Source organism: Carassius carassius, chromosome 27, assembly GCF_963082965.1.
Source record: "Carassius carassius chromosome 27, fCarCar2.1, whole genome shotgun sequence".
Taxonomy (NCBI): Eukaryota; Metazoa; Chordata; class Actinopteri; order Cypriniformes; family Cyprinidae; genus Carassius; species Carassius carassius.
Window position 1 is genome coordinate 28,344,737 of NC_081781.1, and position 17,733 is coordinate 28,362,469.

At 37.7% G+C, this 17,733-nt stretch overlaps 1 protein-coding gene across 5 annotated transcripts in view; it reads left to right on the forward strand.

Annotated features, from left to right (window-relative positions):
• LOC132107118 (unconventional myosin-VI-like) overlaps positions 1-16,960 on the forward strand; it is a 78,738-nt gene extending 61,778 nt beyond the window's left edge. Inside the window, exons 29-35 of one of the 5 annotated variants that reach the window (XM_059513318.1) lie at positions 1,509-1,547; positions 1,864-1,902; positions 2,478-2,581; positions 3,130-3,261; positions 3,385-3,414; positions 4,080-4,286; positions 16,669-16,960. In XM_059513318.1, coding sequence (XP_059369301.1) covers positions 1,509-1,547; positions 1,864-1,902; positions 2,478-2,581; positions 3,130-3,261; positions 3,385-3,414; positions 4,080-4,286; positions 16,669-16,868 — 751 coding nt within the window. In that variant the 3' untranslated portion in view covers positions 16,869-16,960. The remainder of the gene's footprint in view (positions 1-1,508; positions 1,548-1,863; positions 1,903-2,477; positions 2,582-3,129; positions 3,262-3,384; positions 3,415-4,079; positions 4,287-16,668) is intronic. The other 4 variants (XM_059513319.1, XM_059513320.1, XM_059513321.1 and 1 more) reach the window with 4 other exon arrangements.
• Positions 16,961-17,733: the final 773 nt, after the last annotated feature.

A 17,733-nucleotide genomic window follows, 5' to 3' on the forward strand; every position in this document is an offset into this window, starting at 1 on the left:
AGCGATTCATCTGCGATAAGGAAAGCGATATTACGTAGCCTGTCAGTGATCTACAGCTCATCTAGTAAATGCTGCTACATCTGAACGCACATGATGGATATTTATTATTAATAACAGAACCGGCTTTACTGACGAGATGCGCATGATCATATCATGCGATTTATCGTGCAGCACTGATTAAAGCAATAAAATAACACAACTGTTTTTTTGTTTTAAAGCGCATAATGTTTATAAACCAAATGTAATTAGTTGCTTAAACAATTAGAAACAAAACAGCATTTTTCACATATGTATAGTTTGATACAAAGGACCGGAAACCAATAACAAAGAGTACTTTTTATATTTTTATATAAAACGCCATTCAGGCGTTTAATATAAAAATGTCTAAAAGTTTTCAGACATGTTTGTAAAAGTTGAACTTTTACATGGCTTTCTAATCATCTGACTCTCTTGTGCGAGACGCGAGTGCAACATGCTGTTTTGCCATAAGGAAGCATTGATGCTCTGTTTTCCCGCAGTTTTGAATGAACAACCAGCAGTGCCAGATCACTTAGATCAGCCAACGACACTTACATCATCATCGCAACTCGTTTGCCATTAATGAGGCTGCCTGATGCACACCTAAAATTTGGATGCAACGTTTTTGCATTCGAATGTGGATTTTTATTTTAAATTTGACAAATATTCGAAATTTGAAAAATTATTTGACAGCCCTAGCACAAATGAATTACAGTACATGTGCCATTACAAATGCATTCATATGTCCGAGTGTTTCTTGTCTTGCAAACACAGTCAGTCATACAGCTGCAGGTTAAAGGAATGTGCTGGGTTCAATGCAAGTTTAACTTAAAACCACATTTACAGTGCAACCACGTTTTGCTCAATAAAAATCTTCACTTAAGAAATTAATGTAAATTGATCAAAAGTTACCATAAAGACAGTTATGTTTCACAAGATTTGTGTTTCAAATAAATGCTATTCTTTTGAATGGTGTATAAATCAAAGAAAATGTATTAAAATATTAAGCATTTTCAATTTTTATAGCACATAATTTATTTGGTAACACTTTTACAATAAGGTGTCATTTGTTAACATTAGTTAATGTATTTACGAACATGAATGATTAATAAACAATACATTTATTACTCTATTTATTCATCTGTGTTAATGTTACTTAATTTGTTTGTTCATGTTAGTTTACAGTGCATTAACTAATATTAACAAACTAAATTTTTTATTTTAATAATGCATTAGTAAATGCTGAAATTAACATTAACTAATATGAATAAATGCTATAGAAGTGTTGTTCATTCTTGGTTCATATTAATTATTGCACCTTATTGTGAAGTCTTACCATTTATTTGTATAGCATAATAAGCTTGAATATATCAAATCTGGAACATTCTTAGAAAGCATTAATGGTGGTGGGATTTAGTTTAATTGCCGGCAGAGACTTTGATTAGTTTCTCTGTCACTCTGTTTAATGCTCTTCCTGTCTGTTTTTACAGTGCTGCACCACCACCACAAAAACTCAAGAGCTTGACCATGTAGGTTACATTTCTCCAGTTTAAATCTTTATTCTTTACTGATCAGTTCTAGTTTGGTTTAAAAGCGGCTTTTTGACAACTCTTTCCATTAAGCACCATGTCGAGTGTTTAAAATCATAGGTCGAAAGCAGAGTCATTGCAGTCTTAGCAGATAATCACCAGAACATGACATTCTGGCATATTTACATCAAATAGTAACTATGTGGCAGTTTACTGGATCCCTTTAGTCAAATGCACAAATGGAAAATCCTATGAGCAGTTTTCTAATGATGTCAGATACTAACATGTACCATGGTCCAATTATCATGTCCTTTAGGGAGGAAATGGCCAAGGAAATGTCTGATCTTCTGGCTCGGTGGGTAGAAGGGTTTGTTGTTGGCGCTACAGACATACACAACCAAAAATCAAAACATTATCCACTGAAATGAAAACAAAATGACCTCGTTGAAGTCTGAAAATGCATCAGATTTGAATCATTCCGATCATCCAATCTCAATATCTCAGTAATTTCACACAGTATTTTGTAAATCAGAATGAATCCAGAATGAGTCTTTGAATTAATGTGCATTCCTTCTAATTTATTTAATGCTGATTTGTCCTTTTTTTTCTCTTTTTCTGAAATTGATTTCCTGTTATTGCTGTTGTGTAAACCTTTCTTTTCTTCAACGGATCTCTGATGCCATCTGTGACATTTTTGTAGCAATATTTCAAAATCGAAATTGTTTTTTTTTTTAGCATGTGTTTGATTTAGGTTTAAAAATGAAGGGGTTTTGTAAATGTGATCAATTGTATGGAGTGGAAATCTGTCTTTTTACATTTTAATTGGTAAGTTGAGATCCTTGATTCTCAGATGAGCAAAAAGAGTCAGGTCAGTAGGAGATTGTATCTGTTGTGTAACTGTATATGTGTATTTGTTTTTTGTGGATTCAGAGCTCCGCAGATGACTGCCACAAATGCTCAAGCTGATGTGAAGAAATATGAACTCAGCAAGTGGAAATATGCTGAATTACGGGACACCATCAATACATCCTGTGGTAAGACAGTTGTTTTCATGAATGCATATGTAAATGAGACAGATTTGTGTTTTATGTTTGCTTGCTTTTTTACTTATGTTTATGACAGTATACAGCAGCCCAAGTATCCAAACCACACATGAAATTGCTTCGATTTGCATTTCTATATTTTCTTTACAAATTATATTTTCAGCATAACACATCTCACTTTTGCACTCAAGCTGGCACAGACAAATCCTGATGATCATGTGATCTATTACTTGAAGTTTAAAAAAATAAGCTTCAGCATAAGAAAGACAAAAGCTCAGTCACAAACCCCATGTCACAAATTTGCTTTGCATTCTTAAAATCTGAAATTTTAGATTTTACCTTTCGTTTTAAATGTTAAAAATAATGAAAACATTTTTGATTTCCACATTATTTTTTATGCTTATGAACCAGAAACATGGCATATAATCTGCTTGTCTTTTGTGTCTTTATCTGCTTTAAATGAACTTAATTCTGTATTGATGGGTAAAAATGTCTGTTTTGTTTTCTGTTTCCAACTTACTTTTCCAATATCCGTCTAGATATCGAGTTGTTAGCTGCGTGTCGTGAGGAGTTTCACCGCAGACTGAAGGTCTATCACGCATGGAAGTCAAAGAACAAGAAACGCAACACTCAGGATGAGCAGAGAGCACCGAAAGCCGTCACAGACTATGGTACGAAAAATCCCACTGGAGATCTCCTTTAAAAACTGAGATTGGCCGGATCTAGATTTAGGGTGAAATGCAAATAAGATACTGTAGACAGAACTAATTTTTGTGTGGGTTTTTTTTTAATAGTTGACATAATTGCAAGCCATGGCTTCATAGGTGAGTAAGGCCAAAAAATAAACCAACAGCTGACTAACTCCCCAAAACAGAACTAAAGAAACCTAATGTAACAGAAAGAAATCCAGTATTTAGCCTAACTCACTCCCTTAATAAAGCCAATAGAAAACAATATTTACAATAAACAAAATATCCCTTTCCCTGCCGCTTCCTAACTATTTTAAGTATATATGTAATGTTTTAGAAAGAAGAATCCTACACTTACCAAAGATACTGTAGATCTACTTGACCACAAATACAGTAAAAACTGTTACGTATATTGTTTAATATTATTAAAATTGAAAATAAATGTTTTCTATGTGTATTTCTGTTAAAATGTAATTTATTGCTGTGACCAAAGTCGATTTTTCAGCATTATTTCTCCAGTCTTTAGTGTCACATGATCCTTCAAAAGTCATACCAACATGCGTTTCTTTCTTTTTTTTTTTCTTTTTTTTTTTTAACATTTATTATTTTCATCAATGTTGAAAACAGTTGTGCTGCTTAAAATTATTGTGGAATTTTCTACCAAATTTCTTTTGGTTTCTTTATTAGTTTAAATTAAAAAATAGTTTATAAATTTTGCTATGACTGGTTGGCGCCAAATTTAACGCTATTTTCACACACATTATTAATGCTACTGTTGTGATCCCATTGTCCTCCTCCAGCCCAGCAGAACCCGGTTGTGCCTGTCCTGCCCCGGCAGCAAGAGATCGTCATGAACAGAGAGCAGCGCTTCTTTCGCATTCCCTTCATCCGACCAGGAGAGCAATATAACAACAAGAAAGGATGGTGGTACGCACACTTTGATGGGCCTTGGATTGCCAGACAGATGGAGCTGCACCCGGAAAAACACCCCATTCTGCTGGTGGCAGGTCTGATTCACTTTCACTGGCATCTTTTTCACTCATTTGGAGATGTCGGTTCATTGCCATTACCTTCACTTTCTCACAGCATGACATTACATTGTGCTTCTTATAGAGATACTCAATATATTGGTAACTGCATCAGTTTTTCCTAAATTTTCAAATAATAAGATCAGTGGAGAGCAACATCACTTATTACATCTAAGTTTTTGGCTGTATATGCCAACCTTTACAGCTGAGTATACTGAGGAATGTCTTTCAGATCAATCTAAGCATTTTGTATTAACAAATAATTTTATTTAATATAGTAATGTGTAGTTAAATGTAACTCTTCTCAGTTTTAGGTTAATTAAAATGGGCTGTGTTCACCCTGTGAGTGTTAGTGCTCTATTGCCATTTAATTTACAGATATAATTTTTTGTTTGGATGTTCACATTGTCTTTTTTTTTAATATGGCCAATATCAGATTCCATTGAGAATGAATGACGGTCCTGAACTGACCCATATGCACAAAAGAATGATAACAATACGCCATGAAGCACACTTCAGTAAGCGTTTGTGCATTCATTTATAAGCTGATGTGCCGCGAAAGCCAGTCAATCCATTGAAGGACGGCAACGATGATGATAAAGAAATATTTACTGTTCGACCCCTTATGTTTAGCTCGTGGAGCCGTCACTTGTAATACTTATGAGTTTAACACCTCACTGTCTCCACTGAATACATCCACAACTTTCTGTAATATTCACCTTAGTGATCAAAGAACTACCGGTATGTAAAATCATTGGAGTGACTCCCATCAGCAGAATTATGACGAGTGTCGTTCTTAAATGATATGACCATTCATATCAGACCTGAATCTGATTTCTGACCACGTATGAAAGTATCCCAAATCTGAATCAAAAGTCATAAATATATGATAGTAATATAGGAACAGTATCTGTTTAATGCAGTTACTGTTATTGAAATCCTCATTAACTTTTGCCAAAAAAAAAGACTAATTACTAATAAACAATAACATTGTTTAAATGAAAAATTCTATATTCGTGACATTAAATTATATGATGCACATAGAACTTTGGTGTTCACTTTCAGTCGGTCATTTTCACATCGGTGTGACAAACGAAATTGGTCTCTCTAAGCGAGAAGTCTAACTAAACGAGCCAATGCATGCTGACATGTGTTGATTGCATCCAGCTACCGCTGACAGCAGCACAAATATAATTAGGCAGCAGGTGCAACGCATACTCAGCTTTTCGCTTGGAGCCGAGCGATGACATCGTTCTGCCCCTGACTGCTCTACAGAGAAGACTGAATGAGTTCAGCGCACTCTTTTGAGCTTCTTAATGCTGGTGGCATGATTCTTCAGCAGTGATGGTTTCCCATGTTGAGTCTTGCACACATCAGGCTGCACTAACCCCTGTTTGTGTTGCAGGCAGCCACCCCTGTGTACTTCAGCATGCTAAATAAGCTTTTTTCCCTAAAAGAGCATTCATGGGTGTGTCTTTTAAAGCTGTCATTGCATCTGGCAAACTCTACATTTGCATCTTTGTAAAGACAACACTGCATCTTTGTAAAGACGATGTTGCATCTTGCTATAGACAACGTATCACCCGTGGATTTCGTGGATGAGTCATGTTCTCATTGCAGGAAGATGACCATCTCAGAAATGGGGACCAGAGGGCAAATTACAGAAATCATCTGTTTGGTAACCACTGCATTTTCAGTTAGGACCACATTTAGAACAAAAGCGATTACAGAACAGCGTTTCCTAAGTGTGTATTCTTATCTTAACTACAGATAGGAAAGGGGTATTACAGACCTCCTAACTTGTCAAAAAAAACTTAAAAACCGTCTCAACTTTAGGACAACCCCACAGCTGTCCTAATTTCAAAATTATTTGAGAGCTTGCAAAACCTCTTTCTGTCAAATCTGTTTGGAATCGGGAACTATCTGACATTAATTAATCTGTCGACTGGGAGAAGATGTGGTCTGACCTCAGTTTAACTCTCTCAAATCTTGGCTCATAATCTTATACATTTCAAAGTTATTCATAGTATAACTCCTTACAGAAGAATAAAAAAAAAAGAAATTACAACTGCCATATCTGTAAATCTGCATCAGCAGGTACTTTTCTTCATATGTTTTGGGAGTGTCATATTGTCAATAATCTGTGGACACATGTAAACTTAGTTTTATCCTCTTTATTACAAATTAACTACACGGGTAAGCCAAATTTATGTCTTCTTAATTATGATTCTGGCTTCTGTATAAGCTCAATACAAAAAAAGAATGCTGTTTGCTTGTTTTACAGCTGCCAAAAAGACAATAATACAACTGGTTTACCCCACACATGTGTGGGAAAACGTATTGGATCCATAGTCTTCTTGAGGTAGTGGCCTGTGAATGTACAACAGCACAGATTAATAGGGACAAACCTAGAACTATTGATGTTTGGCAGTGTTTTGTTTTGATTTTTTAAATACTGGATTAAAAGAATATTTTTTTTTCTTCTCTCTCATTGGAATATTTCAATTAATTATTGTCTGTTGTTGTTGTTGTTTTTTTGCGTTTTATCCTAAATGGATGTAATTATGTTATTTGTTATATGTAAAAAAAATAAAATAAATAGTTGATCACAAAAAATATATATTTTAAATCTAATGGACAAAACGCTTACAATTGCACTTTCCAGCAATGGTATTACATTTGTTAATTACTGAAAATGAAGAATGGAGATGTTTAATGGTAAAAAAGACTCTTGGAGGACCCTGAAGATGTTAGATTTTGATGACAAAAAACACTTATAAGTAATTACAGACTGCCACGCAACATGATATTTACAGTTAGCACAGGAACTGCAACCAGCATTACAGAGACCATCAAAGCATCACAGAGCATAACTGGTTATAGTGCAAGTGACAAATGCCTTATGGTTTTTGCAAAAGGTGATTTTCAGTGAAGTAGCTTCCATAATTTTGTTTACCTCATCAGCAGCTCGCGCAGTGTTAGTTGTTTGGTAACAGACCTGAGAGTGGATTGTCAAGCTTGATAATGTCATTTCCCTAACTAGAGATAAGATATGATTTTGTAAGGTAGGATAAGAATCCCAAATCAAGTTAAGATTTACTTCTGTAATATGAATTTCTGAAAAATCCTAATTTAACATATGACATCTTAAGTAAAGACCTAAGATAAGAATCTTTCTGTAATACGCCCCCAGGCTTAATTACCTCAAAAGAAGGGGAGCTCCTTAGCCTCCACCTCATTCTAGTTCTCCTGGCGGCAGTCAGGCAAGGACTATTTCAGGGAGTAGCACGGGCTGTCCGAGGGTAACAGTGATGGCAAACCCTCCAGGAAACTAACCCTCGGGGGACCGTCGCTCCTCTTGCACTCCGCAACCAGTTGAGCTGCCAAAGGAACATGTTGGGCCCTCTACAAGTATCATTTGGCACTCCTCCCGGCAGTCAGATGTCCGATTTTGGCGAGGAAGATTTGCCTGCGCTGCTGCCCTCTGGAATGGTAGCAATTCCTGAATCAGTTAACTCCTACTCCCTCACAACTCTCGACGGTGGTGCAGCTTGGGGGTATACGGGACACTTGGTGGAGCTGTCAGTTGCAATGCAGTTGTGTCCTAATAAAGCCTCCACCTGGCAGGGCAAACTGTGGCCTCCCTGGCCTTTAGGAATTTGTCTGGTCTTTCCAGTGATGTCTGTGAAGAACCTGCCTCTGCCTTGCTACTGCTTTACTGTAGGTACATCAGGCTAAAGCACTGAGGAACCTGCACGAGGGTGTTCACGATTCAGAAGTTCTGAAAGTCCAACTCCAACTTTATTTATAAAGCACCTAATAAAACAACTAAGTTGACTAAAGTGCTGTACAGTAAGTTCAATTAAAAGAATATAAATGTAAATAATTAAATCATGAATACACAACATACAAGACAGACCAAAGGGTAACTACAGCGACAATACCTCAGCACTTATTCCTGATCAAAGTCTAATGAAATTTTTTTTTTCTTAAATTCATTTAAATTCTTAGATTAATTCAGAGATGATAATTGTCGCAAAGACACTGGTAAACTGTTCCAAAGCCTTGGGGCAGCTACCGAAAATACACGGACACCTCTGAACTTTAATTTTAATCGAGGAACATGTAGGAGATTTTGTACATTAGATCGTAATGATCTCTTTGACTCTTGAACATGAATAAGATAAGCAATGTACGGAGGGGCTATACCATGCAGGGATTTAAAAACACAAATTTAAATCTTAAAATTAATTCTATAAGATACTGGTAACCAATGTAATGATCTCAAAACAGGAGTAATGTGATCATACTTCCGAGTACCCGTCAGTAGTCTTGCGGCTGCATTTTGAACCATTTGTAATCTGTCCAAAATTGTTGTTTGAGTACCATGATAAAATGATAATCTAATCGATAAAAAAATGAATACGCTTCTCCAAGTTTATACGTGCTAAGAAAGGCTTGATCTTCCTAATCATTCTTAAGTGATAGAAGCTAACTTTGACAACTTCACTAATTGGAGAGTTAAATTTTAAAGCACTATTACAGATCACAAGTTTTTTACTTGATTTTTCCTAAAAGGGCTTTGTGTTCCCAAGTTAACTACAGCCGTATCGCTCATTTCAGAGGGGCAAAATATAATGATCTCTGTTTTCGATTCATTAAGACTCAAAAAGTTAGCTGACATGCGAGACTTCACCTCATCTACACAGGCCAACAGATGCCCCAAGGCAGTGATAGAATCTGGGTTAAAAGACAAATACAACTGAGTGTCATCAGCTTAAGAATGAAATAACACACCATATTTATCCAAAATCAATCCTAACTGTAGCATATACAGAGAAAATAAAAAGGTGCTAAAATAGAGCCTTGTGGGACACCGCAAGAAATGACTGCCATTGCGGATACAAATACAAAAACTCCTATTTTGAAAATATTACTTTATCAATCTTATGGCATTTCCACAGATATCCACAGATGTTTCAAGATGAGATTTAAGTATTTGATGTCACTGCCGTCAGATCTAAAAGTAAAGTAAAATTTCAGAGAAAAATATAATTAAAAACTCTCAGCAAAGCTGATTCAGTGCTGTAATGTTTTTTAAAACCTGATTGAAACACTTCACAGATCTCATTTGTATCAACAAAGGACTGAAGTTGGGTGAGAATGCTCTTCTCCATGATTTTAGCCAAGAATGGAAGTTTTGAGATTGGTCTAAAATGAGCTTTAATGAATGGGTCAGAACAATATCTTGAGGAGAAGTTGTAGACTTTAGTTAGAGTATAATATCATATAAGGATTGAGAGAGAAATTGGCTCGAAATCAGAGAAAGTAACACCAGATACCGATTGCTGAATGCTATAAGAACAATGACTAATGTTATGTAACAAATTAGCTCAAAGTGAGATGTACATAATTAATCATAACAGATTATTATTAACTACATTCATCTTCAGGAATTACTTGTAGCATTATAGCATTAATAGTACAATAAAATTATTTGTTCGTCCGCAGGGCGGACCGTGTTAATCATTTATTAACTCTTAAGTAAAATTATTCCTCTGGCCACGAAAAATTATTTTACTACTAATACATTGCTCCCAGAGCATGTAACGAAACCAGAACATTAAAGTGACCTCGTCCTGTGAGCAGCGAACACAGACAACCAAGTGTGAATACATATGGATGTTTATTAAACCACACTACAGGGGAACATGGAACATCTGACTAAGCACAGTATGGAAGAACCATCACTTCTACCACAAAAGACTGCTTTTTAAGTTATCTTCCTGATGTATCCAAATTCCTTAGCATATCTAAAACCTCAGAACAACTTGATGATGTAACAGAAACTATGGACTCTATCTTTTCTAGCACTTTAAATACAGTTGCTCCTTTACGCTTAAGGAAGGTTAAGGAAAACAGTTTGACACCATGGTATAATGAGCATACTCACACCCTAAAGAGAGCAGCCCGAAAAATGGAGCACAGCTGAAGGAAAACAAAACTAGAGGTATTTCGTATTGCTTGGCGGGAAAGTAACCTATCCTACAGAAAAGCATTAAAAACTGCTAGATCCGATTACTTTTCTTCTCTTTTAGAAGAAAACAAACATAATCCCAGGTATTTATTCAATACAGTGGCTAAATTAACAAAAATAAAGCCTCAACAAGTGTTGACATTTCCCAACACTACAGCAGTAATGACTTTATGAACTAGTTTACTTCTAAAATCTATACTATTAGAGATAAAATTGCAACCATTCAGCCGTCAGTTACCGTATCACATCAGACAGTGCACTATAGACCCACTGAGGAACAGTTCCACTCATTCTCTACTATAGGAGAGGAAGAATTGTATAAACTTGTTAAATCATCTAAACCAACAACATGTATGTAAGACCCTATACCGTCTAAGCTCCTAAAAGAGGTGCTTCCAGAAGTCATAGATCCAATTCTGACTATTATTAATTCCTCATTGTCATTAGGATATGTCCCCAAAACCTTCAAACTGGCTGTTATTAAGCCTCTCATCAAAAAACCACAACTTGACCCCAAAGAACTAGTTAATTAAAGACCAATCTCGAATCTCCCTTTTCCGTCCAATATACTAGAAAAGGTGGTATCCTCACAATTATATTCCTTCTTAGAGAAAAATGGTATATGTGAGGATTTCCAGTCAGGATTTAGACCGTATCATAGATCTGAGACTGCTCTCCTTAGAGTTACAAATGATCTGCTCTTATCATCTGATCGTGGGTGTATCTCTCTATTAGTTTTATTGGATCTTAGTACTGCGTTTGACACAATTGACCACAACATTCTTTTGCATAGGCTTGAACACTTTGTTGGCATCAATGGAAGTGCATTAGCATGGTTTAAATCGTACTTATATGACCGCCATCAGTTCGTAGGAGTGAATGAAGATGTATCATATCAATCACAAGTGCAGTATGGAGTACCTCAAGGCTCAGTACTAGGGCCGCTACTCTTCACGCTTTATATGTTACCCTTGGGAGATATCATCAGGAAACATGGTGTTAGCTTTCACTGTTATGCTGATGATACTCAGCTCTATATTTCTTCACGGCCCGGTGAAACACACCAATTTGAAAAACTAATGGAATGCATAGTCGGTATAAAAAACTGGATGACAAGTAATTTCTTACTGCTAAATTCTGAAAAAAAAACAGAGGTGTTAATTATAGGACCTAAAAACTCTGCTTGTAATAACCTAGAACACTGTCTGAGACTTGATGGTTGCTCTGTCAATTCTTCGTCATCAGTTTGGAACCTAGGTGTGCTATTTGATTGCAATCTTTCCTTAGAAAGCCACGTTTCTAGCATTTGTAAAACTGCATTTTTCCATCTCAAAAATATATCTAAATTACGGCCTATGCTCTCAATGTCAAATGCAGAAATGTTAATCCATGCATTTATGACCTCAAGGTTAGATTATTGTAATGCTTTATTGGGTGGTTGTTCTGCACGCTTAGGAAACAAACTACAGCTAGTCCAAAATGCAGCAGCAAGAGTTCTTACTAGAACCAGGAATTATGATCATATTAGCCCGGTCCTGTCAACACTGCACTGGCTCCCTATCAAACATCGTATAGATTTTAAAATATTGCTTATTACTTATAAAGCCCTGAATGGTTTTGCACCTCAGTATTTGAATGAGCTCCTTTTACATTATAATCCTCTACGTCCGCTACATTCTCAAAACTCAGGCAATTTGATAATACCTAGAATATCAAAATCAACTGCGGGCGGCAGATCCTTTTCTTATTTGGCGCCTAAACTCTGGAATAACCTACCTAACATTGTTCGAGAGGCAGACACACTCTTGCAGCTTAAATCTAGATTAAAGACCCATCTCTTTAACCTGGCTTACACATAACATACTAATATGCTTTTAATATCCAAATCCGTTAAATTATTTTTAGGCTGCATTAATTAGGTAAACCGGAACCGGGAACACTTCCCATAACACCCGATGTACTTGCTACATCATTAGAAGAATGGCATCTACGCTAATATTTGTCTGTTTCTCTCTTATTCCGAGGTCACCGTAGCCACCAGATCCAGTCTGTATCCAGATCAGAGGGCCACTGCAGTCACCCGGATCCAGTACCTATCCAGACCAGATGGTGGATCAGCACCTAGAAAGGACCTCTACTGCCCTGAAAGACAGCCGAGACCAGGACAACTAGAGCCCCAGATACAGATCCCCTGTAAAGACCTTGTCTCAGAGGACCACCAGGACAAGACCACAGGAAACAGATGATTCTTCTGCACAATCTGACTTTGCTGCAGCCTGGAATTGAACTACTGGTTTCGTCTGGTCAGAGGAGAACTGGCCCCCCAACTGAGCCTAGTTTCTCCCAAGGTTTTTTTCTCCATTCTGTCACCGATGGAGTTTCGGTTCCTTGCCGCTGTCACCTCTGGCTTGCTTAGTTGGGGTCTCTTCATCTACAGCTATATCGTTGACTTGATTGCAAATAAATGCACAGACACTATTTAACTGAACAGAGATGACATCACTGAATTGTTGTTCAGTTGCTTTGACGCAATGTATTTTGTTTAAAGCGCTATATAAATAAAGGTGATTTGACTTGACTTGAGATGCCAATGCAAGGAAGGCATGGAGAGAGAGAGAGAGAGAGAGAGAAAGAGAGAGAGCGCACGCAAGAGAGCGCGCGAGAGAGCGAGAGTTCGCGTGCAAGAGATTGGAGAGTCATGGCAGTATTTACTCATAAACCAAATCACAACCTGTTAAGAACCATCAAAGAATCTCATCACCTTAATTAAAAGGAGTCAAAGCCTAGAAGCGCATCTGAATATTTAACAAGAGGATACTTGCATTGGTTCTGTAAAGTGTCTGGTATGTAAAAATAAAGTGTCCCGGTGCATGTATTATGCGTAGATTCCTGTTGAATCCTGTTAGGAGTGAAACTTTCGTCATTTCATCCATGGGTGGAATGCTTCAAAGTGAATCAACAAAGTTGCTGAAAACTGGGAGAAGATCGGACCCCCCCCAAAAGTGTAGTCGCGAGGTTTCCTAGGTGATGGGTGTCTCCAGGGAAATGCAAGTTAAGAGAAGACCTACTTTTTGGGTGAGGAAGAGGTTTTATCTGGTTTCCTGGTAACACCCCTTTTGGTTGGATTGACCATTAACTAGGCATATAGTTTCAGCGGGAAAGTGTTTCTTTGTCAAGTCAAGTCACCTTTATTTATATAGCGCTTTAAACAAAATACATTGCGTCAAAGCAACTGAAAAACATTCATTAGGAAAACAGTGTGTCAATAATGCAAAATGATAGTTAAAGGCAGTTCATCATTGAATTCAGTGATGTCATCTCTGTTCAGTTTAAATAGTGTCTGTGCATTTATTTGCAATCAAGTCAACGATATCGCTGTAGATGAAGTGACCCCAACTAAGCAAGCCAGAGGCGACAGCGGCAAGAGACCGAAACTCCATCGGTGAAAGAATGGAGAAAAAAACCTTGGGAGAAACCAGGCTCAGTTGGGGGGCCAGTTCTCCTCTGACCAGACAAAAACAGTAGTTCAATTCCAGGCTGCAGCAAAGTCAGATTGTGCAGAAGAATCATCCGTTTCCTTTGGTCTTGTCCTGGTGGTCATCTGAGACAAGGTCTTTACAGGGGATCTGTATCAGGGGCTCTAGTTGTCCTGGTCTCCGCTGTCTTTCAGGGATGTAGAGGTCCTTTCTAGGTGCCGATCCACCATCTGGTCTGGATACGTACTGGATCCGGGTGACTGCAGTGACCCTCTGATCTGGATACAGACTGGATCTGGTGGCTACGGTGACCTCGGAATAAGAGAGAAACAGACAAATATTAGCGTAGATGCCATTCTTCTAATGATGTAGCAAGTACATCAGGTGTTATGGGAAGTGTTCCGGGTTCCAGTTTACCTAATTAATGCAACCTAAAAATCCTTCAACGGATTTGGATATTAAAAGCATATTAGTATGTTATGTGTAATCCAGGTTAAAGAGATGGGTCTTTAATCTAGATTTAAACTGCAAGAGTGTGTCTGCCTCCCGAACAATGTTAGGTAGGTTATTCCAGAGTTTAGGCGCCAAATAGGAAAAGGATCTGCCGCCCGCAGTTGATTTTGATATTCTAGGTATTATACAATTGCCTGAGTTTTGAGAACGTAGCGGACGTAGAGGATTATAATGTAAAAGGAGCTCATTCAAATGTCTCAATGACACCTGATTTGCATATTTTATGAATGGCGTGATGAACTGGTTATCTGGTAACACAAACTATGGTACAAATAGTATGATGCATTTTAGGATCACATAGTGTACATAATTGTTTGAGGAATAAAAAGCAGATCATTGTGATACCAAGGATAAAACATGTGGAAGATCTTAAAGCAAAGATACACTAATATACCTGAACATAAGCATTGAGAGTCTAACTAATACAAATAAAGTATTGGAACTAGGCTAATACAATAGTGAAACACACAAACAATACATGCATATACTAGATACATTTGTAACTGATTAATTATATTCTAAATAAACAAAATGTGTGTGTGTTGTGAGAATGTGAGTTGGCTTGTCAGGCAGGCCCATTTGGTGTCTGGCATCGAGGGCTATCTAGTTATCTCTGAATGTGTTTGAAGTTTGATGGGGAGACCCGAGAGTTGGTCTGCTTAGTATCTCCCGGATAATGGGGGTAAACTTTGCCATTAAGCACTCATATAAATTTAAACCATGGGGCCAGGTACTGTAATTTATATGCAAATGTCAAAAGACTAAAGGAATCCCTACAACATAAAGGCCAAACGATCGTACATGATCCTAAGCAGATGCTACAGTTATTACGTACATCTGATGTTCGATTTATGAAAAAAATTGAAAAGGAATTGCATGAATCTGCAGACAGGTCTTTTAGAACCTCTAATCTAGGATTAATAATGGAATCTATCGTAGAAAACAGAACCCTAGGATTATGAAGATTTTTCTCAATAAGATCTGCAAAGTACCTCGATCTAGCATTTCTTACAGCCCTTTAAAATTTGGACAGAGAATCTCTAAACATTTTATAAGAAATTTGTAATTTATCTTTTTCCATTTTCGTTCCGATCGTCTACAACTCCATCTTAACGAAAGAATCTGCTCATTAAACCACAGAGTTAATTTATGCAGTGTATTTCCCTGCTTTAAAAGAGCTACGAACCGCAACTGGTCTTGCGGTCCGAGTGACAAAGGTCACCGCAAGTTCTCTGAGTCATGCAATGTCCACACTTGTGGTCCAGGAGTGCCACCTCTGGGTGTGTGTGGTTGACTAGGGGAGATGCCAACAAAGTTTGTTTCCTCGAGGCTCGCGTGTCCCTCTTCGGTGACACAACTTTGCCCAGCAGTTCTCTGCTGCACAGGAGCAGACTGAGGCGATCTCGTCCTGCCCTGGCGGGCAGCCAAGGCCACCCCACCCATCCCAGAGAGGGAGGGAACTGCTCTTCGGGAGATAGTGAACGCACCTCTACCTCCCATGGAGGATGGCCGGTTGGAGAATCGTTGTTTCCAAAAGTCTCAACAGTACAGCAGTTTTCTATATCTCTGGATCCCAAGAGGACACGGAGAGTCGCGGACGGACCAAACACGGTCCAAACATGGTCCACACTCTTCCTTCTCTGTTCGTGAGTGTCATCAAAGACCCTACTCATGCACTCTCTGCCCGACTGTCGAAACAAGTAAGCGTTGATCGGCACACTCAGACCCCTCTTCGGTCTGCCTACGAGCTGCCCGGGCTGAGTCCCTGCATTCCAGGTACCCCAAGAGGTAATAGACTCCATCACTTCAGCACAAGCACTGTCTACAAGACATGCTTACACCTTGAATTGGAACCTGTTCGTTGAGTGGTATTCTGAAAGACCCCGGGAGATGTCTGAGATATCGGAGTCGTGCTTTCCTTTCTGCAGCAAGGGTTGGAGCAAAGACCGTCTCCCTTCACCCTTAAAGTCTATGTTGCTGCGATTAGAAGGGAAGGAGGAGGAGGAGGCAGACCCAGCCCTAGTTTTGCTCTGTTCCATCCAAGCCTGAGTATGTATTTCACCTGTTGCCTATTTATACTCGCGCAACTGGATGCAGTCATTGAATGCCAATGTGGATAGGCTTGTTTAGTTACACTCGAAGTTCATTGGTCTCTAAGCGAGTTCCCAATTTCATTGATCAATACAAACCGGGAACAAGGGTTACATTCGTAACCAAGACATTTTACATTGTAGCTATTCGAATACTGGCGAGTATAAATAGATAATATTAGCTAGTATATTGCTTCATTTCTAGATTAGTTCCTAATGTGTGACGTCTGTTTTTGTTTTGATAGGTAAGGATGATATGGATATGTGTGAGCTGAGTCTGGAGGAGACCGGTTTGACTCGGAAGCGTGGTGCTGAGATTCTGCCGCGCCAGTTTGAGGAGATCTGGGAACGCTGTGGAGGAATTCAGTACCTTAAAAATGCCATAGAGAGCAGGCAGGCCCGACCCACATACGCCACTGCCATGCTGCAGAGCATGCTCAAATAAACACAAGCACACATATAACAGCTCTAGGTCCATAAGGGAATCTCCCAACTCCTACATAAACAGAACTGACTTTCATTTAGTCCTTTTAATGTTCTTTTCAGTTTTAAGTCTTTTGACATTATTTTTGTTTTGTTCATTTTAAGTGCTTCTTAGTAGCGGTCTCATTTGTTCTGGATTTATTTGAATATTTGGTGTGTGTCGAATCATCTCATTGATCTTTAATTGCTGTACTTGACAGTGTAATTGCCTCTAAACTGCCTCTTAATATAATTTACTTTAAAGTAATATTTTTGCTGTGATTTGTGATGAACGTCAGTAATCCATAAATACTTCACTGGCAATGTTCCCTGAGACAAATTCAACAGTCTCTTCCTAACGTTTGAATCAGTCTTACGTTGAATAAAGACCTCTTTGACTTGCAGATGTAAATACTGATATTGTTCAGCACTTTACAATATTCTGAGTTTTTTTATTCACTGTGAGTTTAACTGCTTGCATAAAGTATTTACAAAAGCTACAATACAGTAAATACAATAACTGGTAATGACAACTAAATTATGACTTTGAATGAAATATGTTTAATAAAAAATAATGATTTTAATAATAAGATTGAGTGTTTTTGTGATATTGTTATTGTCCCTAATGTTGTGTAAATCTACGATGTGTATGTTTTGCAAATTATGCAATATGATACACAAGTCATGGGTTGTAATTGTGATATCAGACCAAATATGTATAAGAGCAATATGCAAATGAGATTTATTTCTATATACAAAATCAAGATTTGTATGAAATGGAACAAGGTACTAATGTAGGCATGAGATCTCCAGCTAAATAAAGTTGTTTGTTTTCTTCCAACAAGCAC